The sequence below is a fragment of the Trametes versicolor genome (genome assembly GCF_000271585.1).
Source record: "Trametes versicolor FP-101664 SS1 unplaced genomic scaffold TRAVEscaffold_6, whole genome shotgun sequence".
NCBI classification, from domain to species: Eukaryota; Fungi; Basidiomycota; class Agaricomycetes; order Polyporales; family Polyporaceae; genus Trametes; species Trametes versicolor.
Genome location: NW_007360326.1, coordinates 1775932 through 1796277, shown reverse-complemented (window position 1 = coordinate 1796277; position 20346 = coordinate 1775932). Strand labels below are relative to the sequence as shown.

Below are 20346 nucleotides of genomic sequence, written 5' to 3'. Positions count from 1 at the left end.
AACACGACATCCAAGGACGATGCTCACGGCGACCCGTCTCCGCGTCTTACGCGCCCGACGGGCAACCGTCGCAGCGGTGGCGTCGAACTCATCTGCACGACAAACATCTTCCTATGGCCCTAGGCTCGCGTCTGGACGCGCAGTTTTCGGGGGGAAGATCGTCGGTACGCGTCACTTTGCTTCTTCAGCCACCAGGCGGGAGGAAGACCCCAACGCGGTACTCGAACGACTTCGCAAAGACGAGGATGGCGACGCGATTCCTGCTGAAGAGCTCACCTCCGTAGGCTCCCATGAGCAGCAGCACGAGCACGCGGTCATCTCGACGTTCGACCTGTTCAGTATCGGAGGTATGTTCACCATTTGCGTTACAATTCCGACGGCCCGGATTGGTTGTTTGATTGTTGGGGCGTAGTTGGTCCAAGTTCGTCGCACACCGTTGGCCCGATGCGGGCGGGCAAGATCTTCATCGGTGACTTGGATGCTCACGGCTTGCTGGAGAAGGTACATCTATCGAATATACTTGACTAAGAGATCCCATACTTAATTCATCGATTTCAGGTCAAGACCGTGAAAATATCACTGTGAGCATATCTATTACTCGTCTCGTTGCCGGACAGTATAGGGGTTGCGCGTTACCTGGCAGCTTCGAGAGGGAAAGACGCGCTTTTTTGGGAAAGCACACATGAGATAGCCAGAAACAGCTGACACTGGTTGATATTGCTCATCAAAATATGGGTTCAACCGGGTTCCCCTTAAAAGTCTCACTGGAGGTGACTTGTCCCGACCTATGTTGGTTGAAGTCGCCCGGTTTGATTGTGTAATCAAGATAGCTAGAGCCAACGTTCGGTCCTGGCTATGCTGGTTACTCGCGGGATGACGGGGATACGCCTAGTTTCTCCATTTTGTGACAGTTCTCGTCAGGAGTCCGTGTTATTACGCTTTGTGGACAGAATGACCCTCCTGTTGCTTGCGTCTTCTGTCCTTACCCCAATCAGTTATACTGTCTGGTAACGAGACTATATGCTCGTACCGCGTCGAGAATAGCTCTCATCGTCCCGAAGATATGGCTCCCTGGCAGCAACAGGTACAGACTTTCCGTCTAGGGACATTATCTAGTCTACAAGCTGACGAGGCTTCATCATTCACAGGAAAAGGGTACAGTGTTCCCGCATTCATAACGCGCACTCTGTCTGATGGTAGCTTTGCGACGTAGTCACCACACGCCACAAGCCATCCTATTGGGACTCGAAGGTCAGTTTCATATTGCTTCCGAGACTGTGGACTCTGTGCGCTGATGCCGTGCGCCACGCCCAGGCTCTGACCCTGAGACGATCGACACGGGCACCATCCCGTCGCGGTATGCCGCCATCCTCGAAAACAAGATCCTCCTTTTGGGCGGCCGTCACCACATCACGTACGACATGGACCGCGATATGGTGTGGCGCTGGGATCAGGTTCTCAAGACGCATCCCAATGGCATGCGCTTCTCGGCATTCGGCGAGGACGGCGACCTGCTCGCGACCAACGAGTACTTCAGGTAAGCATGCGCGCCCGGGCTTCCGCCGGAAAGCGGAGGCAACGCGGGGAGAGCGTAAATGACTGACCTGCCGCCCGTGATATGTCCGTTTCAGTGTCGGGGGTGGCTTTGTCGTGAACGAGAAGACGAAAGGTGAGCGCGCATCGCGCCGCTGGATGACCGAGCGGGGAACTCACGCGGCGGCGGCGATAGTGGACGAGAACCTGTTCTACAAGGGTGTTGACAAGAGCATCGTGCACGGCGCACGACTCCAGCAGACGCATAGCTCCGAGAGCACTCCTGGCGCGCCACCGGAGGCTCCAGACCCCATCCAACCCCCTTACCCGTTCGTCGTACGTCACCCGTGCACATTCCGAGGATGCGGAGATGGACGCTGACCACTCGCTGTGCATGCTGCCAGTCAGGAGATAGCCTTCTCGCGCTGACGAAGAAGCACAACGTACGTACAACGCGCTGTGCATCGTGTCCCCGCCGCCGCTATTCTCGCGCGGCGGGGCTTCGATTGCCATGGAGATTGAGGCCGGTTCGCTAATCCCACTCTGCACGTCGCGGTCTAGATGACCATCGCCCAGATCGTTTACGACAACGAGTTGCACTTTGGGTACTCGCACGAGGACATACATGAGAAGGTACCCTCTTTTCTCATCCTATGCCGCTTTGTTGCCTTCTCCCCTGTCTTTCCCCCACTCCCCCTTCTTTGCGTGACTGCTTTAGGCCCGCGCGGGCCTAGCCTTGCGGAAGAATGCATGCTGACGCGGAGCTGTAGTTGATGCGCATATGGGGTGTCATGGACGAATGCATACGCACAGGTGTGTCCTCGGCGGAGGAGAAACTCCCAGGCAGGCTTGGCCTCCGCAGGCGCGCGCCCATGCTCTACCGCCGCCTCATGCGTGGGTACGTGCATGTCTCTCACGATGCTCGACGTACTTTGGCAGTTATTAACGCCGGACCTTGTTAATTCCGAAGATTCTACCCTGGGCTGGCCTCTCCCCACCTCCAGCAAATTGGCGCAGGCTCGTCGATGTCCGCGGGGAGGATTGACGCCCCCGACGGCTTCAGCGCGGGCGCAGCGTGGGGCGCAGAGCCCGACAGCGGCAACGGAAATGCGATGGGCCCCGGGCGCAGGATCTCTGCATCGCGGCCCACTCGCGTTGTTGGTACCCTGGACCATCCTGTGACACCCATGGCAATAGTAAGTCCCCGTGAGGCGTCGGAGGTGAAGTGAGGCTAACTGAGGGGTGGCACGCGAATAGCGCAAGACGACGATCCCCGCAATGGACTTCCTGTCGTGCTACGCGATAGCGGTCAACGAGGTCAACGCCAGCGGCGGCCGCATCGTCACGTCGCCCACCAACGGTGCTGCGGGCGTCATCCCCGCCGTGCTGAAGTATATTGTCGAGGTGCGTGACCTCCTGCCTCCCCGGCGGCACGCACACTGAAGAATCTCTCGGCGGGCGCGTGTAGTTTATCAGCGACGACCCGGAGAAAGCCGTGGTTACGTTCCTGCTCACCGCATCGGTGCGTCTCAGCGTCTCATCCACCCAGAGCGCGAGCGCGGAATACTGAATTCCATCAGGCGGTCGGCATGCTGTTCAAGAGGGGAAGCACTATCTCTGCTGCGGAGGGCGGATGTCAAGCCGAGGTCGGGGGTGCGTTGCTGTCGCGCCGCTATCTCGCGGGAATCCATGCTAACCATATGGTGTGTTCTGCAGTTGCGTGTTCTATGGCGAGCGCGGGCTTTGCCGCATGCATGGGTGGTATGTTCCGCTTCGCGATGCTACCGGAGATGATTGGGGTCTGACCGTACGCCGCAGCATCGCCGGAAACGGTTCTGCAAGCCGCCGAGATTGGCATAGGTCAGGGTTTCTTTCCTTAGCCAATGCAGCTGGCGTGTGATGCTGACTGGCTCGCATGTCGCCGGTCAGAACACAACCTAGGCCTAACGTGCGATCCCATCGACGGGCTGGTACAGGTTCCGTGCATAGTGCGTTTCCATTCTTCCGGGCTTGCTTTGGTGGCCGGCGCGTATTAACAGCGATCTCGTAACCTAGGAGCGGAATAGTCTTGGGGGTACGTTGTGCGGCGAGGCCCAAGTACGTGAACACGAATGCTGATCACATTCGAGCAGCTGTCAAGGCCGTAACGGCCGCGCAATTGTCGATGGCCAGCCAGAACGTGTACAGCGTTACGTTGGACGAGGCCATCGAGGCCATGCGGCTGACCGCCGCGGATATGAGCGTGAAGTACAAGGAGACGAGTCTTTCGGTGCGTTCTCCCACCGCGCATGGGCGCCCGAGCACAAACTGACGCTATCTCCCGCAATCCGCAGGGTCTCGCCGTGAGTAGACTGTGAAGCTGCTGGCTGATGCTCTCGTGCTGACTGTTTTACGCAGAGGACCGTCAGGATTCCGCTCACCGTTCCCGCCTGCTGAAGGCTTCGAGGCAAGCTTGTTTGCCTGGCGGCGCTGCGGCGCTGTTGCCGACGTCCCCGATATTGCTACTCTGATAGACATAGATGCTTCCACTAGACGCGACGGACTTTTCGACTTGCTTCCAGCTACATTCATATCGCTAAACAGATGTTATCCTACGCTGCTCAAAGATATCTTGGATTGATGTCCCCCGCGGGTGCGGAAGTTCGACTCGCTACTCACAGGTACGCCGCATTACATCTTGACTACCTTCCTGCCAACATTCATAGGTCGTCGAACGTCTGGCTTGCTGGATGATTCCATCCGAATTTCTGAGGTACAACCGGGGTTCTAATTGATACTTGTCAACGCCACTAGTATCCGTTGACGGTTCATTGGATCATTTCCAAGGCATTTGAGACGTTTCCCGATCCCTTTGGGTCGTGCGCGACGCGAAGCGCGCTCATTCAAGGATGCTGAAGAATTCGTGTATGCTCCAGATCTTAAATGGCAAAACAGAAAATCTGGCATCCTGTCTTCACGAGTATGTGTCGTCCGGCGGCCCTCCAGCGCTGGTTGCAACCAAACAGTGCCACTTGCAAACTGTCAGAAGGGTTCCATCAGTGCCAGGGTCTCCAAAACAAAATCATTCGTGCTCGAAAGTCCTGTATATGACCGCCATACCGTATGCCTGGGGTGCGCGGCGGTCATGGTAAGTCTGCTCAACATGTTCCTGTCAGTGGCCTGTGAGCGCAAAAATTAAAAAGGCACGTTAATATGAAAGCTGCCGTCATGGGCACTGTATCAAGTGATTCTAGGGTGCACCCACCTCGCAGAGCGTAAATACGAGCTTCGCCGCTTCTCTCAGCGGCCGATGAGGATCTGAAGCTGGAGCCGGCGGCAATTGGCGGGTTGAATGACATAAGCGAGACACCGACAGGCGCCGTGTGCGTACGCAGTGGGCGTCTAACAACTCGGACCTGTCTCTCATCCTCCTGCTCGCCGTCCCTGCCGTCGTTCCCGGCCGTCTCCTCGCCGCCGTCGCCCGCGTCGTCTGTGCTGTCCCCGCTCCCCATGCCCATGGCGGGGCTCATCTCTCCCAAACCGGTGTCTTACATGCAGCACAACCTCCAGTACAACCCCTACCGCGGCGTCCAGGCCTTCCCCGACTCCCCCGGAACCTCTGGCCTCCCTCCCCTCCAACACCCTACCCCGCACCAGGGCGTGTTCCTGCCCGGGAATGCGCCCAACCAGCCCCTGAGCGTCAACGAAGAGAGCAAGATCTATGCCCTCGTCATCGACTTGCTCAACGCCGACTCGCGGGAGAGTGCGCTCCTCGAGCTGAGCAAGAAGCGAGAGCAGTACGATGACCTAGCCCTCGTTCTGTGGCACTCCTTCGGTGAGTTCATTTCTGCGCACACTGCTGGCGCGCTGCTGACGAGTGCTTGTCCCGCAGGCATCATGCCCGCACTCCTTCAGGAAATCGTCTCTGTCTATCCCCTATTATCCCCCCCTAATCTCACCGCCCATGTATCAAATCGCGTCTGCAATGCTCTCGCTCTCCTTCAATGTGTAGCTTCCCACCCCGAGACTCGTCAGCTGTTCCTGAACGGTGAGTATTGGCACAGATAACTCTTCGCCGAGCTCCGTACTTACTGTAACGCAGCTCATATCCCTCTCTTCCTATACCCCTTCCTGAACACTACCTCCAAAACCCGCCCCTTCGAATACCTCCGCCTGACCTCGCTCGGCGTTATTGGGGCCTTGGTCAAGGTCAGTCGAATACGTGCATGCGGCTTGCTAGCCGGGCGTTGACAACGTGCCACTCAGCAAAACGACAATACTACCGTCATCCACTTCCTCCTGTCCACCGAGATCATCCCGCTCTGCCTCCGGATCATGGAAACGGGCTCCGAGTTGTCGAAAACGGTCGCCATTTTCATCGTTCAGAAGATCCTCCTCGACGAGACTGGCCTCACTTACATCTGCCACACCTACGAGCGCTTCTACGCTGTGGGGACGGTCTTGAGCAACATGGTCAACCAGCTTGTGGAGACCCAGGCTGTTCGCCTACTCAAGCATGTCGTGCGCTGCTACCTGCGTTTGAGCGACAACTTGAGGTGAGTACATCGGCTGCTAAGCGTCCTCTCCCGTCGATCTAACCTTTCGCGTACCTGTAGGGCTCGTGAGGCGCTCCGTGCCTGCTTGCCGGAGCCACTTCGCGACAACACCTTTAACGCGTTGCTCAAGGTACGTGCCACGTCCCTCGCACGTGGCCCACAGAGTGCTCACCGCGCAAGCAGGGCGACATGGTGACGAAGAGATGCCTCACGACCTTGCTCAACAACCTGAACGAGCAGTAACGAGTCCACTCACGACTTTGCGGACGATCTTTACCCCCGGTGCTTGTATTTTTGCCTGTTTTAGTATGCTCCTGGGCGGATCCCTGTCCCTATGTTACCTCCGAGGCCGTGCCGGTGGGCGGGCGCGGGGTGCAGGGGCGCGAGGGACTTACTTCTTCGCACACCATAAGTACGCAGTACGATCTGGACCTAATATGTGGCGCGGCGCCGGGGCTCGTAGATAGAGCGGTACGCGTGCGCGCGCGCGATAGTGGAATGTCAATGCGAATGTCTTCCCGTGTAATAAAGTACAGAGATTGGGCCTCTACCGGCGCGCGGCAGTATGTACGAAGGTCAGTGCAGGGGAGACGTTTCCTCGACCTGGATGGTGAGCTCTTCAAGGCCCGAGATGCGACTTCGGAGAAGCTTGTCAACGCGCTCGACGACGCGGTCCACTTTGGCGAACGTCGGCCGCACGCTGGAGTGCGGGCCACCCGGGTCCCGAGACGAGGCGGAGGGCGCGAGCTGAATGTGGATCGTGCCAATAATGCTGGCAGAGTCCTTAGGCCAGAAGCGTGGTGTTGTGTACGACGCGAGGCCCTCGATGGGGGCAAGCTAACGGAGTGTTCGCGTCAGTCAGAGTCAAAGAGACCGTCACGGAGGATATGATTGCACATACATCGGAGAGCGCGTTCTGGATGGACTTCTCGCGCGTGTCGAGGTCGAGCGCGAGCACTTTGCCGGTGTCGATGACGAGCGGGACGACGCTCGCGGCGATGAGGATGGCTATGAAGAGCGACGCGATCGGGTCGAACCCTGTCCAGCCGTAGAACTGGATGAGCAGCGTCGAAATGATTACACCGACCGACCCCAGAGTGTCCTGCAGAACCAATTCAGACGTGGTCAGCGAGTGCTTTCTTGCAAGGCAAATCAAGGGGAGAGGACTTACGGCCATGACGTGCAAGAAAACACCGCGCATATTGTGCGAGTGGCCTTCCTGTGCATGATCATGCACATGGGAGTGGTCGTGCAGATTCGGCGCGCTATGTGCATGATGCGTCGCAAAGTGCTCGTCGTGCCCGAACTGGTAGTTCGGTGTGAGCGGCGAGACCGCCCCATCGAGCAGATGCGCGTGCAGGCCAGCAGGGCGCTGCTCCGGGGAGGGCGGAGAGGAGGGTACGTCGACCTTGATCTCGAGGGACTGGGGGCGGGAGTGCGAGCCGTGGCGGGCGGACGCGGGGGAGGGGGTATCGTCCGGACATGACGCCGGATTTGAGTGTGAGTGTGAGTGAGCCTGTGAGTGCGAGTGCGAATGGGCGTGGGCCGGCGCTGGGGTGTGTGAGTGAGAGTGAGCGTGCGTCTCGGGACTTGGTGGGGGTGGGGAGGCAGCGTGCGAGTGTGAGTGGGAGTGGGCGGGGGCACTCAAGGGCGGGGAGAGTGGTTCGGCATGCGAGAGGGTGTGGCCATGTTCGTGCTCATGGCTATGGCTGTGGTTGTGGCCGTGATCGTGGCCGTGGTCGTCGTGACCGTGGTCATGACTATGGTCGTGCGGGGCAGGGAGAGGGCTGGCGGGAGCGGCGGGGCCGTGGCTGTGCCCATGCGAGTGTGAATGGCCGCCCTGTACAAAGTCAACACGATGTATACTGGTAGCTGGCGGAGGTTACTCACATGGTGGTGACCCCCCATCGCGAACATGCCGAATAGGTTCACGCCGAGACCTAGCGAGCTGACTAGTAGCAACTGGCTGGTGTTCATCTCTGGCGGGTCCAGCCTACAGATGTGTTAGAAAGGGCAGCGACAGCAACTGGGCAAGCACCTACAGGCGTTGAATGGCTTCGAAGATAATAAATACGGAGATAAGGATTAAGAAAATGCCGTTCGCGAAGCCTGAGAGCGTTTCAATGCGACCATAGCTGGGATGTGGTTTTAGCGTGGGGAGACTCCCCGAGCTCAGTGAAAGACGTACCCATAGGTGAACCGTTCGTTTGGTGGCCAGCGAGCCATGACAGACGCGATGAGACCGACACCAATGGCCATACAGTCGAATGCCATGTGAATAGCTAGAACAGGTTTAGCCCAGTGGAGGTTCTTCAATTGCGAGATGCACTTACCATCGGAGATTAGTCCCAGGCTGTTTGTCCAAATGCCATACAGCATTTGGACGAGCATGTAGCACATGTTCAGCATTAGGAAGTAGAATATTTTCCGGGACTCGGGGTTGGATAGGATGTCTTTCAGGTAGGCTCGCATCAGACGACTGGACACGGCATAGTACGCCCCAGCGCTCGCTGAAGGGTCAGCGACCCTCGGGTACATCCCTAGATACAACTGATGAGCGTAGGGGTACAGATGAGTATGGATATACACCTTACCGTATAGCAGCATGCCGAAGACCATGAAGTCTACCAGTCTCGGTGCGTGACCGAACGCAAGGTACCCGAACACGATTGCGGCCGCGAATGTTGTCACGTAGGACGTTACTATGTACCGGGGAGAGGTGACGGCGATATTGCTGCTGACAGTTGCCCGGGGCGCATAGTACAGAAGCACGTAGGCCAGACAAGGGAGCACGGCGAGTGCGGACAGGGTGGGGATGTGGTGGCTCGAATCACCTAGCTGCATCCCAAGTCAGACGCGTTTGTTTTTCGCAAGGCATAATGCAGTCTCACCAGTATATGCCTCAGCATGTATAGCGGGAGACTAAAGACACATGCACCCAGAGTTGTCAGGGCAGTCGACATAGACTTTCCGAGGGAGGGTGACAGAACGCCCTCAGTATGTTCGAGCGCGGCAGAGGAGAGTGCTTCCACGACCAAAGCCCCGTAAGCAGGAAGGAAAGCGTGGAAATTGCTAGGCAGGAAGTGAGTATCCCAGAGAAACGAGAGCACCAGCGAAAGTATGATCAAGGATGCTCGCTTGACCTGCAACGAATAAGTCTCGCGTATATTCGCATTTGGAAGTAACCCAATAACTTACCGATGAGAGACTAGTCAATGACCTGACCCATATTGGAGAGAAATGAGTGAACAGTATGACACTATGTAACAATGCTGTGAGTGACCGAGGATGCGAGGTGCATGTGATGTGCGTACCGAGTTGAAGGTAGTCGGTACAACGCGGTGAGCAAGCCTGCTTGTCGCAGGAAAAGCAGCAGCGAGCTCATTCCAACGACAGACCACTGAGGTATTGTTGGAATTCGTTCGCTGTGGATGCACAATTAACCGACGCACCTCTGCAACCTGCTTCTTCTGCAACTGTCCGGATGCGAACAGCCACACCATGACCGCCAATCCGCCGCACGCTAGAACTCGGACGAGTACCCAGAATACGCCGACGTCATACATGAGGTAGTCCTTTCCAGCATTGAGGGCAATCACAAGCAGGACATCCGCTAGCAAACGCTGGGATAGCACCGAGCTGGAAGGACGCGGGGAGGGTGAGCAGATGTTGAAGCGGGTACAGAGTTAGGACATACGAGAAGTTCACAGAGCCAGAGGGGTTGACATGGATCTTTCCCCGAGTCCGCGCATCCATGCTATCCATCGCGGCACACGGTCCAAGAAAGCCAGAGAACAGCGGGTCAGAAGAGGACGTGGTCAAGAGCAAGACGGCGGAGTGAGTGGACCCGGTGCTCGCCATGCGTAGCGCTCGATCACGGGTGTTCTTTCGACGCGGCGCGTCTTGGCTCCTCCCCCTCTCCTCCTCCCTCTCCTCGTTGACTGCGACGCTGCCTCATACGCTCTCTCTGGCCGGATAACGTTCTGCTCGCGCCCATAATTGTCCTGCTTCACTGCCGCACCGACACACTTGCACATCTATCTAGGAGCTCTGTGGTGCCTTGTGAAGGGACTCTACACATACAATGGTAGCAGCATGGATATCCACGGTGGCTTCTGTCGGCATGGCGGTTGGCCCTCCGCTAGTATACGCCGACCAAGCCTTCTCAATAGTGCGCAAGAAGTACGTATATTATGCTTCGTTATGCACTACAGCCCTGACTTCTAGTAGAGACTCAACAGGCTTCTCCCGTGACGTCTGTGCTATCCTGTGAGTCTCCTGTCTGTTCTCTTCCTTGACCACCACACTTAATATCTGCAGTCTATTGGCAAACATCACGCGATGTTTCTTCTGGCTGAGTGCACGCTTTGAATTCGCGCTGCTCTTCCAGTCCTTGTTCATGATTGTGGCTCAGGTATGTGTATCCCTCCAGATGACGTATTCTTGCTGACTGCGTCCGGGCCTCAAGCTAGCCCTCCTCTACATCTGTACAAGATATCGTCCCAGATTGAGCCCAGAGAACTTGGGTGTGTCAACGCGTCCATTCGCCTTCTGGCAATGGGAAACATACACCCAATATCTCGAATTCCTTGCCGCGTTCATGTGCGCGTCAACTATTGTCCATATTAAACTGCGTGCTGACTTGTAACGGACAGACTCTGCCAGGCTATCCTGTTCTTGATACTGGGACGGTCAGAGCTCTTCGTATCGATTTTGGGCTTCGTTGCCCTGGGCTTGGAGAGTACACTGCCTATTCCGCAGCTCATCAGGTATGTCGTGTATCGCTTGCCTGCGTCCATAACTTACATTGCACGCCGACTCGCAGCAACTACAAACAACGATCTCTATACGGCTTCCGCATGTCTACCTTGATTGGTTGGGTTGGAGGAGACTCCTTCAAGTGAGTCGCATTTGAGTCGGTGTCCTGGGCTTGCACTGCCGCTGACTTCGCCGCAGGGCGGTATATTTCTTCTTACAAGGTTCGCCGCTCCAGTTCAAGGTCTGCGCAATATTCCAACTGTCTATTGACTGCGGTATGTACTGCGCGTACCGTTTACGCAGAGCCCTACTGATCATACGCGCAGCTATCCTCTTGCAACGCGTGATGTATGGTAATGCGCCACCTGCTACGGCTTTAATCGAAGAGGACGACATTGAGCAGGCTCTAGCTCTTAACGAGGAGTAGATTGTTACAACATATATAGGACCTGTTGTATTTATCACGCCTCGTCTAAAGTGAAATCTAAGGGGAGTGCGCAAGGAGTGCGGTTGAGGGTTATGATGGGAGACGCCCGCGCGGTCAGGGCGATGTCCGAAAGCGGAAGACACACGTCAACCCAAACAGCGCCCTGGTTTACAGCACCTCCTCCCTCTTCCTCCCTCCACCTACCCTTACCCTCCGCTCGCTGCAGGACAGAACTGCGCCGGGTTTAACGACTCACGACCGACCATGGATATTTCTAAGCCCATCGCGTTCTGTGAACATCTCCAGCTCTCTGCCATCGGTATACAGCCGGCGTCCATATCCTTCCAGGTCCGTTTCCACTTCGAGACTTTGCCATACCTTCATGCTCACTGCATGCGCTCGCGTCGTAGACCCTTACCCTCGAGTCGGACCACTTCATTTGCGTGCGCGAGAAGGTCAACGAGGCGAACCAGGTTGTCATCGTAGACCTTGCAGACGCCAACAATGTTCTGCGGAGACCAATCACGGCCGACTCGGCCATTATGCACCCGCACCAGAAGATTCTCGCGTTGAAAGGTGCGCCTAGACGGTTCATTAAATCCCTAAGATGGCCTAACAGTGCGACCCGCAGCTGGCCGCACATTGCAGGTGTTCAACATCGAGACGAAGCAGAAGGTCAAGTCACACGTCAACAACGAGGATGTCGTCTTCTGGAAGTGGATTTCGGACACTACCCTTGGTCTTGTCACGGAAACCGCGGTCTTCCACTGGACAATCTCGGACGCGACCTCCCCCCCGCAGAAGATCTTTGACCGTCATCCCACACTCGTCGGCGCGCAGATCATCAACTACCGGGCGAGTGCTGATGAAAAGTGGCTCGTCCTCATTGGTATCTCGGGCAACACGACGAACCCCGCGGCGTTCAAGGTCAAGGGTGCCGTGCAACTGTACAGCAGGGAGCGGGGCGTCAGCCAGCCGATCGAGGGTCACGCAGCGTCATTCGCCGAACTCAAGCTTGATGGACACCAGAAGCCGACAAAACTGTTCACTTTCTCGGTTCGCACTGCCACTGGCGCAAAGGTACGTCTCTTGTCATACCTCTGGAGCTCGTCCTCACACTATGCGTTCTAGCTCCACATTGTCGAGATCGACCACCAAGCACCTGACGCGCCGTTCACTAAGAAGGCGGTCGATGTCTACTTTCCTCCAGAGGCGACGAACGATTTCCCGGTCGCAATGCAGGTCTCGAAGAAGCACGGCATCATCTACCTCGTCACCAAGTACGGCTTCATCCACCTCTACGACCTCGAGTCTGGCGCATGTCTCTACATGAACCGTATCTCTGGCGAGACCATCTTCGTGACGGCCGAGCACGAGGCTTCCAATGGTATCATCGGTGTCAACAAGAAGGGCCAGGTGTTGAGCGTCAGCGTTGACGAGCAGACTATCGTCCCCTATATCCTAACGACGCTGAACAACACGGAACTCGCGTTCAAGCTCGCGAGCCGTGCGAATCTCCCTGGTGCCGACGACCTATACATCAAGCAGTACCAGCAGCTTTTCCAGAGTGGTCAGTATGGAGAGGCTGCCAAGATTGCTGCGAACTCGCCCAGGGTCTGTTGATTTGCGCTTCTGAGCGCCTGCCTCCAAGCTCACAAGATTGCTACAGGGTATCCTCCGGACTGCGCAGGTTATCGAGTCGTTCAAGCAGGCGCCCTCACCACCGGGCGGCCTGTCCCCGATCCTCCAGTATTTCGGTATATTGTTGGAGAAGGGTGAGCTCAACCAACACGAGTCGCTGGAGCTGGCGCGTCCTGTCCTGCAGCAGGGCCGCAAGCAGCTTCTCGAGAAGTGGTTGAAGGAGAACAAGGTTAGTGACATCTTGCTCCTGCGACGACTGGTGCTAAAATGCGTGCACAGCTCACATGCAGCGAAGAGCTCGGTGACATCGTCCGGCCATACGACATGACGCTTGCGCTGAGCGTGTACCTCCGCGCTAACGTGCACAACAAGGTGATCGCATGCTTCGCTGAGACGGGCCAGATCGACAAGATCCTCTTGTACGCCAAGAAGACCGGCTACACGCCCGACTTCGTTGGCCTGCTACAGCACATCATGCGCACCAACCCTGAGAAGGGCGCCGAGTTCGCTACTCAACTGGTGAAGGACGAAGGTGGTCCTCTGGTCGACGTCGAGCGGGTATGTGCTAGTGGGAAATTGGAGACATGGACGCGTACTCATTTTGTCTTCATAGGTGGTCGATATCTTCATGTCGCAAAACATGATCCAGCCGGCAACGTCGTTCTTGCTGGAGGCGCTGAAGGACAACAAGCCGGAGCAGGCTCATCTGCAGACTCGTCTGCTCGAGATGAACCTGCTCCACGCCCCTCAAGTTGCGGATGCCATCCTCGTCAACCAGATTCTGACGCACTTCGACCGCCCTCGCATTGCCAACCTGTGCGAGAAGGCCGGCCTCCTCCAGAGGGTCAGTCCCTGCAAAATAAATTCGCTGAGGACCTTGCACTGACATTGGTGGTCAGGCGCTTGAGCTGTACGAGGATCTCGCGGATATCAAGCGTGTTATCGTACACACGACCGCGTTCCCGGTCGAGGTACGTCTCACTACAAGCACTTTGTATTTGTTGCTGATTTCTTTATCAGTGGCTTGTGGACTACTTCAGCCGCCTTACGACCGAGCAATCGTTTGCATGCATGCAGGAGATGCTTCGGGTCAACATCCGCCAGAACCTGCAGATCGCTGTGCAGATCGCCACGAAGTACTCCGACATTCTCGGTCCCGTGAAGCTTATTGAGATGTTCGAGTCGTTCAAGAGCTACGAGGGTCTGTACTACTACCTCGGCTCGGTCGTCAACCTCAGCCAGGATCCTGAGGTCCACTTCAAGTACATCCAGGCTGCGACCCGCACTGGACAGATCCGGGAGGTCGAGCGCATTTGTCGCGAGAGCAACTACTACAACCCCGAGAAGGTCAAGAACTTCCTCAAGGAGGCCAAGCTCACCGACCAGCTCCCGCTCATCATCGTCTGCGACCGCTTCGACTTTGTGCACGACCTCGTGCTGTACCTCTACCAGCGTGGTCTCACCAACTTCATCGAGGTGTACGTCACGCGCGTCAACTCCGTGCGCACGCCCCAGGTCATCGGTGGCCTGCTCGATGTCGACTGCGACGAGACGACGATCAAGTCGCTCTTGGCCTCCGTGCCTGGGAACTTCCCGATCGACGAGCTTGTGCAGGAGGTCGAGAGCAGGAACCGCCTCAAGCTCATCCTCCCTTGGCTCGAGGCGCGTGTCCAGCAGGGCAGCCAGGACCCGGCCGTGTACAACGCGCTGGCGAAGATCTACATCGACTCGAACAGCAACCCGGAGCAGTTCCTCAAGGAGAACAACGTAAGCACGCTTGGCTGCTCCCCGGTGTCATGTATGCTGACTTCCAATATAGCTCTACGAGCCTCTCGTTGTCGGCAAGTTCTGCGAGGCCCGCGACCCGTACCTCGCGTACATTGCGTATGCGAAGGGCTTCTGCGACGAGGAGCTCATCCACATCACGAACGAGAATGCGATGTTCAAGCAGCAGGCTCGGTACCTCGCCCGCCGCCGTCAACCCGACCTCTGGGCCCAGGTCTTGCGCCCGGACAACATCCACCGTCGTCAGCTCATTGACCAGATCGTGGCCACCGCCCTCCCCGAGAGCACTGACCCCGATGATGTCTCCATCACCGTCAAGGCGTTCTTGACGGCCGATCTCCCGCTCGAGCTCATCGAGATCCTCGAGAAGATCATCCTCGAGCCCTCGCCGTTCAGCGACAACCGCAGTCTGCAGAACCTCATGATGCTCACGGCCATCCGCGCGGACAAGGGCAAGGTCGTTGGCTACATTGACAAGCTGCAGAACTACGACATCGAGGAGATCCCAAAGATCGCCATCGAGCACGGCCTGTACGAGGAGGCGTTCCTCATCTTCAAGAAGTACGAGCAGCATGCACAGGCGATCAACGTGCTCGTCGAGCACGTCGTCTCTCTCGACCGTGGTGTGGAGTACGCGAACAAGGTCGACAAGCCCGAAGTATGGAGCCGGCTTGCTAAGGCCCAGCTCGACGGTCTTCGCATCAAGGACGCCATCGGTATGTTTGTCTTCTACTATGTTGTCAATCAACTTCGCTCATCGTATTGGCAGACTCGTATATCAAGGCTGAGGACCCGTCCAACTACGCTGAGGTCATCGAGATCGCGAGCCGCGCGGGCAAATCGGACGACCTCGTTCGCTACCTCCAGATGGCGCGCAAGTCTCTCCGCGAGCCTAAGATCGACACTGAGCTAGCGTACGCGTACGCAAAGACCGACCGTCTCCACGACATGGAGGACTTCCTCGCGATGACCAACGTCGCGGACGTGCTCGAGGTCGGCGAGAAGTGCTTCGAGGACGAGCTGTACCAGGCTGCAAAGATTCTGTTCACGAGCATCTCTAACTGGGCGCGTCTCGCGACTACTCTCATCTACCTTGGTGAGAACCAGGGTGCGGTCGAGAGCGCGCGGAAGGCTGGCAACACTCAGTGAGTATACGCAACGTTGCTGTTGGACAAATCACTAATGATATCTGCAGGGTCTGGAAGCAGGTTCATGCTGCGTGTGTGGAGAAGGGCGAGTTCCGCTTGGTTAGTGAATGATGTAAAAGTACACATGTTTGAAGTCACTGACGGCCCCGTGTTTAGGCTCAAATCTGTGGTCTCAACATCGTTGTGCACGCGGTAAGTAGTCTAACACACGGACTCTTGTCGAACGTCGAGACTGACGAATTATACAGGAAGAGCTCTCCGCACTGGTGCAAATGTACGAGCGTCGCGGGTTCTTCGACGAGGTTCTATCGCTTCTCGAGGCTGGTTTGAGCTTGGAGCGGGCACACGTACGTGAAGATAGCTCGCCGCTACGGATTGATACTCAAAGTTATTCTAGATGGGTATCTTCACGGAGCTTGCCATCCTCTACAGCAAGTACAAGCCGGAGAAGCGTGAGTAGATCCAGCCAGTCCTTGCATATACGAGAGTTCTGACCAGTCGTTTTCAGTCATGGAGCACCTCAAGCTCTTCGTTGGTCGCATCAACATCCCCAAGGTGATCAAGGCTGCCGAACGTGCCCACCTCTGGCCCGAGCTGGTGTTCTTGTACATCAAGTACGACGAATTCGTAAGTGAACATGAATTGCTTCATTCCTCGCCGCGTGCTCACATCGGCGTAGGACAACGCTGCACTTGCTATGATCGAGCGGTCCGCGGATGCTTGGGAACACAACCAGTTCAAGGACGTCGTCGTCCGGGTTGCCAACGTCGAGATGTACGTTTCTCGAATCGGACTTCCGGATTCTTCGCTAATATTCTCTTTCAGCTACTACAAGGCTCTCACCTTCTACCTCCAGGAGCAGCCTACATTGCTCACGGACCTCCTGTCGGTTATGATTCCCCGTATTGACCACTCGCGGGTGGTTCGCATGTTCCAGCAGATCGACCACATCCCTCTCATTCGTTCATATCTCATCGCGGTGCAGCACGTGAGTGAACATCAGCTTCGTCGCTTTACTATTTCGCTGACATATGAATACATAGCTCAACATCGAGGCGGTCAACGAGGCGTACAACAACTTGCTTATCGAGGAGGAGGACTACAAGACGCTTCGGGACTCAATCGACAGCTTCGACAACTTCAACAACATGAAGCTCGCGCGCGAGCTGGAGAAGCACGAGCTGCTCGAGTTTAGGAGATTGGCCGCACATCTGTACAAGGTTTGTCCGCTGACCCCTTTCCGCTTTTCGCTTACTGACTTTCCGCTACAGAAAAACAAGAAGTGGGAGGAGTCCATCGCGCTGTCCAAGCAGGACAAACTGTACAAGGACGCGATCGTCACCGCGGCATCGTCCGCTGCGTCGGAGATCGCGGAGGACATCCTGTCCTACTTCGTCGACATCGGCAACAAGGAGTGCTTCGCGGCGACGCTCTACTGCTGCTTCGACCTGCTCCGTGCGGACGTCGTCGAGGAGCTGTCATGGCAGCACGGCCTCAACGACTTCTACATGCCCTACAAAATCCAGCGGACACGGACGACGATCGAGAGGGTAGGTCTTGCGGGCCTTTTCCTGTGCTGCTGGTACTGACAGGGTTCCATAGCTCGCTCAGCTGGAGAAGGAGGTCAAGGAGCGGTCAAAGAAGGACACCGAGAAGGAGCAGCAGGAGGCCGAGGCGCCCATCATCCAGCCCGGCCTCGGCGGCAGGTTAATGCTCACGCAAGGCAACGGGTAAGTTGCTCCGTCGCCGTCCCCTCGAAGGATCTTCACTCACCTTGTCGCAGCTTCCCATCGCAGGCCCCTCCGATGATGCCTAACGGCACCGGCTTCGGCATTCCTCCTGTGAGTGTGTTTGCGTTTATTTCTAGCGGACATGGACTGACTTGACCGTCTCGCAGTCGATGACGGGCTTTGGGGGCTTCTGATGTGGTCGCTGTCGGTATAGTTGTATATGTCGGACCTTCGTAATTTCAGTGCATACATGTTTAACTCTCGTTAATACCATTCTCACGGATTCTCTCTACCATCATCCGCTCTCCTTAGCATGCATGGTTCAGGGTTCTGGATGTGAGGTAACAGTCCACAAAACTTGGTCGACGTGGAACGCAAATCAGGATACCATCAATCGTGTACGAGGGGCTACAAGCACAAGGACACTGTCAGTCATAGGACGGGCGTACTAACGGGGATTAGCGTAACGTAGCGGAGTGTAGGTACAGCCAGACGCATAGCGTAGCGTTGCGGGCGGGAAGGAGAGAAACGGCATATATACCAATCCAGATGACGCAGTCGCCCAGAAGAAAGAGGAAACGTCGGAGCCGACACTCGAGGAAGGTGGGAGGCGTCGGTGCTAGGCGATGATGCAGCCCCCGCGCCCGCCCGCGTATGTGCCTGCGCCTTTCGGGCGCGTGCTGAGCGATACCCGCGCGGACTCGTAGAACACCTCGTTCACCCCGCGATTGTGCTTCGCGCTGCATTCTGCGCGTGTGGAGGGTCGATTAGGGTGACCACCGATGAGGATAGACGGCGGTGGCGTACCGAGGTAGCGGGAAGCACGTATACGACGGGCGACGGTGAGGCCCTCCTCGTACTGCACGGTGTGCATGCCATAGCGCTGTAGCCGTGTCTGCGCCTCCTGGTCTTCTCGGAGGTCGCACTTGAGCGCTGCACCGCCGTCAATATGCCGCGATCTCTGGAACCACGTACATCGGGGTATACATACCGACTAGGACCAGCTGACACACGTGCGTCCTCAGCATAGTTCTGTCATACGGAGTAAAAGGCCGTGCTCACCTTGACGCCTGGGCAGTACTCGAGGATCTCCGGAACCCACTGCGGCCTCGTGAGAACGGAGGCGCAAGCCAGGGAAACTGAGACCGTACCTTGCTTTCCACGTTCTCCAACGACGTCGGGTTGTCTGCCTGCAGGCGACGGTCGTACGCACGGACGGGGTGTGCAGGGGGATGTGCCACGTACCGAGAAACAGAGCATGATGACATGCGTTTCCGCATAACTTAGCGAGCGCAAGCGGTCGAACTCTTCCTGGCCTAAGGACGGACTGGAGAGATGAGTCGGCGTGCAGCGGGGGGCGCGAGCAGGGGTAGGGCACACACCGGCGGTGTCCCAGAGGCTGAGCTCGACGAGCTGGTCATCCACGTAGATGTCGTGCACATAGTTCTCGAATACCGTCGGTTCACTACCATCCGTGTGCGCGTGCCGTGGTGAGCGAAAGGCGAGGGCCGGGAAGTATAAACACGCACTACACAGTGGAGAACCAGCCCCGCGTGAAGACGTTCAGCAGCGACGTCTTACCTATACACAAGAGCTTTGCGTTAGCAGTGGATCGTTGACTCCCGCGCGGGGTCTTTGTGATGTGTGGGGAACGGACGTACCGCACGCGCCGTCTCCGCACACCACTACCTTGCGCTGTATCTGCAAACATCACACGTAGGTCAGTGCATGCCCATCGCGCGAGCAGCAGGGTGTCCCGCACAGGCCGTTGTTTTCCAAACGATGGCGTCATGGATGCTTTCCCGCACTTGGGCATATGCGTGATCGGACTTGCTGCGCTGGTTTGCGGGGTCGGGCGGCGGATCTGTACAGCGGTCGTGAGAGGCTCGAGGGCGGCGGCGGCGGCGAGGGCGGCGAGGGCGGCGGAGGCGGAGGGAAGGAGAGCGGGGGAGGGGTATGGGGAGGAAGAGGGTATAGGCAGGGAGAGCAATGGCCTTCGCTTCTTTGGACTTTCTTCAGTCCTACAACGTTCAAGCCACGTGCGGCGCGTACCCACCGCAACAGACTCCGTGCCTCGAGGTCTCAAATTCACCGTCCGTGCTGCATGAACACCCTCAAAAAAGAGGCGAACTACACACGCGCGGACGTAATAAGACGACTATATGGTATGACTTGCTCGCAGGGCAGTCGCAGGTGGCTACATCCTCTTAACCCATAACCCCCCCACATCATGATAAACCACAAACTTTGAACCTCGATACCCATAGACGGTGTTTCCAAGTGGGTATGCGTGGATTTGCCCCCCTAACCCATACCCATGTCGAATACAAATGCCGCCACATGTTGGGGCCCGATGTCCTCGCAGAATTGCCATATGATGTGGGTGTATGTGTACATGCCGGCGCATCCAACCGAAGTTCGCATTCAAGTTTTGCCGCTAAACGCTCGCTCGCAGTCAGCCAGCCTCGTCCCACCAATTTCGCCGTCTTCAGTATTCAAAACGGATAAGAATGGTCTTCCGTAAGACGTCTGAGCTTCCCAGCCATACCGGTGGCCTCGGTCACACAGGCCAGGTCCACTGCACAGGCTTCAGCATTCACTTTTTATTGTTCGCTATCGCGTCGCTTAAGGACACGTCCACAAAAAGACAGGAAGGCGGGGGCGAAAGGCCACTGACGGTAACGGGGAGCCGCGCAAGAAAAGCGGAAGGAACGCAGAGACACCGCATGCAAAACAAAACAAGAAAGACCAACCGGCCGCGCACGACGCGCCAGAGACCGCCGAAGAAA

At 56.9% G+C, this 20346-nt stretch overlaps 5 protein-coding genes across 5 annotated transcripts; 4 read left to right on the top strand and 1 right to left on the bottom strand.

Annotated features, from left to right (window-relative positions):
* Position 1: 1 nt before the first annotated feature.
* Positions 2-4375, top strand: TRAVEDRAFT_168409 (L-serine ammonia-lyase). The gene is made up of 24 exons (XM_008040679.1): positions 2-347; positions 413-501; positions 559-581; positions 1062-1084; positions 1149-1155; positions 1214-1251; positions 1315-1537; positions 1632-1669; positions 1730-1869; positions 1938-1976; positions 2095-2166; positions 2304-2431; positions 2504-2729; positions 2791-2937; positions 3002-3055; positions 3114-3186; positions 3250-3294; positions 3352-3393; positions 3463-3521; positions 3589-3607; positions 3666-3802; positions 3867-3875; positions 3931-4193; positions 4239-4375. The coding sequence occupies exons 1-23, from the start codon at positions 20-22 to the stop codon at positions 3967-3969; spliced, it is 1998 nt and encodes a 665-aa protein (XP_008038870.1). The 5' UTR covers positions 2-19; the 3' UTR covers positions 3970-4193; positions 4239-4375.
* Positions 4376-4958: 583 nt separating this feature from the next.
* Positions 4959-7574, top strand: TRAVEDRAFT_168407 (Rcd1-domain-containing protein). Its single transcript, XM_008040678.1, has 8 exons — positions 4959-5347; positions 5405-5560; positions 5615-5721; positions 5779-6068; positions 6129-6198; positions 6252-6905; positions 6970-7170; positions 7240-7574. The coding sequence occupies exons 1-6, from the start codon at positions 5023-5025 to the stop codon at positions 6309-6311; spliced, it is 1008 nt and encodes a 335-aa protein (XP_008038869.1). The 5' UTR covers positions 4959-5022; the 3' UTR covers positions 6312-6905; positions 6970-7170; positions 7240-7574.
* A 2421-nt stretch (positions 7575-9995) lies between these two features.
* Positions 9996-11253, top strand: TRAVEDRAFT_168401 (uncharacterized protein; the record flags this gene model as incomplete). Its single annotated transcript, XM_008040677.1, has 8 exons — positions 9996-10250; positions 10299-10337; positions 10389-10482; positions 10537-10670; positions 10724-10837; positions 10894-10968; positions 11025-11101; positions 11153-11253. Exons 1-8 carry the CDS (start codon positions 10153-10155, stop codon positions 11251-11253), a joined length of 732 nt encoding a protein of 243 aa, XP_008038868.1. The 5' UTR covers positions 9996-10152.
* A 224-nt stretch (positions 11254-11477) lies between these two features.
* Positions 11478-17860, top strand: TRAVEDRAFT_168399 (clathrin heavy chain). Its single transcript, XM_008040676.1, has 23 exons — positions 11478-11601; positions 11664-11829; positions 11885-12333; positions 12385-12867; positions 12923-13123; positions 13174-13452; positions 13508-13738; positions 13794-13865; positions 13915-14661; positions 14714-15395; positions 15449-15824; positions 15875-15926; positions 15984-16019; positions 16076-16174; positions 16225-16279; positions 16336-16454; positions 16507-16601; positions 16653-16815; positions 16871-17047; positions 17099-17377; positions 17430-17557; positions 17611-17668; positions 17725-17860. The coding sequence occupies exons 1-23, from the start codon at positions 11518-11520 to the stop codon at positions 17749-17751; spliced, it is 5058 nt and encodes a 1685-aa protein (XP_008038867.1). The 5' UTR covers positions 11478-11517; the 3' UTR covers positions 17752-17860.
* A 61-nt stretch (positions 17861-17921) lies between these two features.
* TRAVEDRAFT_149022 (uncharacterized protein) lies at positions 17922-19493 on the bottom strand. Its single transcript, XM_008040675.1, has 10 exons — positions 19320-19493; positions 19219-19258; positions 19087-19138; positions 18940-19022; positions 18803-18873; positions 18709-18747; positions 18620-18658; positions 18549-18561; positions 18365-18490; positions 17922-18304 (listed from the first exon to the last, which is right to left on the bottom strand). Exons 1-10 carry the CDS (start codon positions 19371-19373, stop codon positions 18177-18179), a joined length of 645 nt encoding a protein of 214 aa, XP_008038866.1. The 5' UTR covers positions 19374-19493; the 3' UTR covers positions 17922-18176.
* Between the last annotated feature and the right edge of the window lie 853 nt (positions 19494-20346).

What these genes read in the sequence shown, in the direction of transcription:
- TRAVEDRAFT_149022 (XM_008040675.1), bottom strand. Translation starts at nt 19,373, where the DNA reads ATGCCCAAGTGCGGGAAAGCATCCATGACGCCATCGTTTGGAAAACAA. An exon ending in GTGCGGAGACGGCGCGTGCG is followed by an intron (nt 19,139 to 19,218) that starts GTACGTCCGTTC and finishes TCTTGTGTATAG; the next exon opens with GTAAGACGTCGCTGCTGAAC. An exon ending in CAGCCTCTGGGACACCGCCG is followed by an intron (nt 18,874 to 18,939) that starts GTGTGTGCCCTA and finishes GTCCGTCCTTAG; the next exon opens with GCCAGGAAGAGTTCGACCGC.
- TRAVEDRAFT_168409 (XM_008040679.1), top strand. Translation starts at nt 20, where the DNA reads ATGCTCACGGCGACCCGTCTCCGCGTCTTACGCGCCCGACGGGCAACC. An exon ending in AACCCCCTTACCCGTTCGTC is followed by an intron (nt 1,870 to 1,937) that starts GTACGTCACCCG and finishes GCATGCTGCCAG; the next exon opens with TCAGGAGATAGCCTTCTCGC. An exon ending in TACCGCCGCCTCATGCGTGG is followed by an intron (nt 2,432 to 2,503) that starts GTACGTGCATGT and finishes TTAATTCCGAAG; the next exon opens with ATTCTACCCTGGGCTGGCCT.
- TRAVEDRAFT_168407 (XM_008040678.1), top strand. Translation starts at nt 5,023, where the DNA reads ATGCCCATGGCGGGGCTCATCTCTCCCAAACCGGTGTCTTACATGCAG. An exon ending in CGTTCTGTGGCACTCCTTCG is followed by an intron (nt 5,348 to 5,404) that starts GTGAGTTCATTT and finishes CTTGTCCCGCAG; the next exon opens with GCATCATGCCCGCACTCCTT. An exon ending in CGTTTGAGCGACAACTTGAG is followed by an intron (nt 6,069 to 6,128) that starts GTGAGTACATCG and finishes GCGTACCTGTAG; the next exon opens with GGCTCGTGAGGCGCTCCGTG.
- TRAVEDRAFT_168399 (XM_008040676.1), top strand. Translation starts at nt 11,518, where the DNA reads ATGGATATTTCTAAGCCCATCGCGTTCTGTGAACATCTCCAGCTCTCT. An exon ending in ACATCAAGTACGACGAATTC is followed by an intron (nt 16,455 to 16,506) that starts GTAAGTGAACAT and finishes ACATCGGCGTAG; the next exon opens with GACAACGCTGCACTTGCTAT. An exon ending in ATCTCATCGCGGTGCAGCAC is followed by an intron (nt 16,816 to 16,870) that starts GTGAGTGAACAT and finishes ATGAATACATAG; the next exon opens with CTCAACATCGAGGCGGTCAA.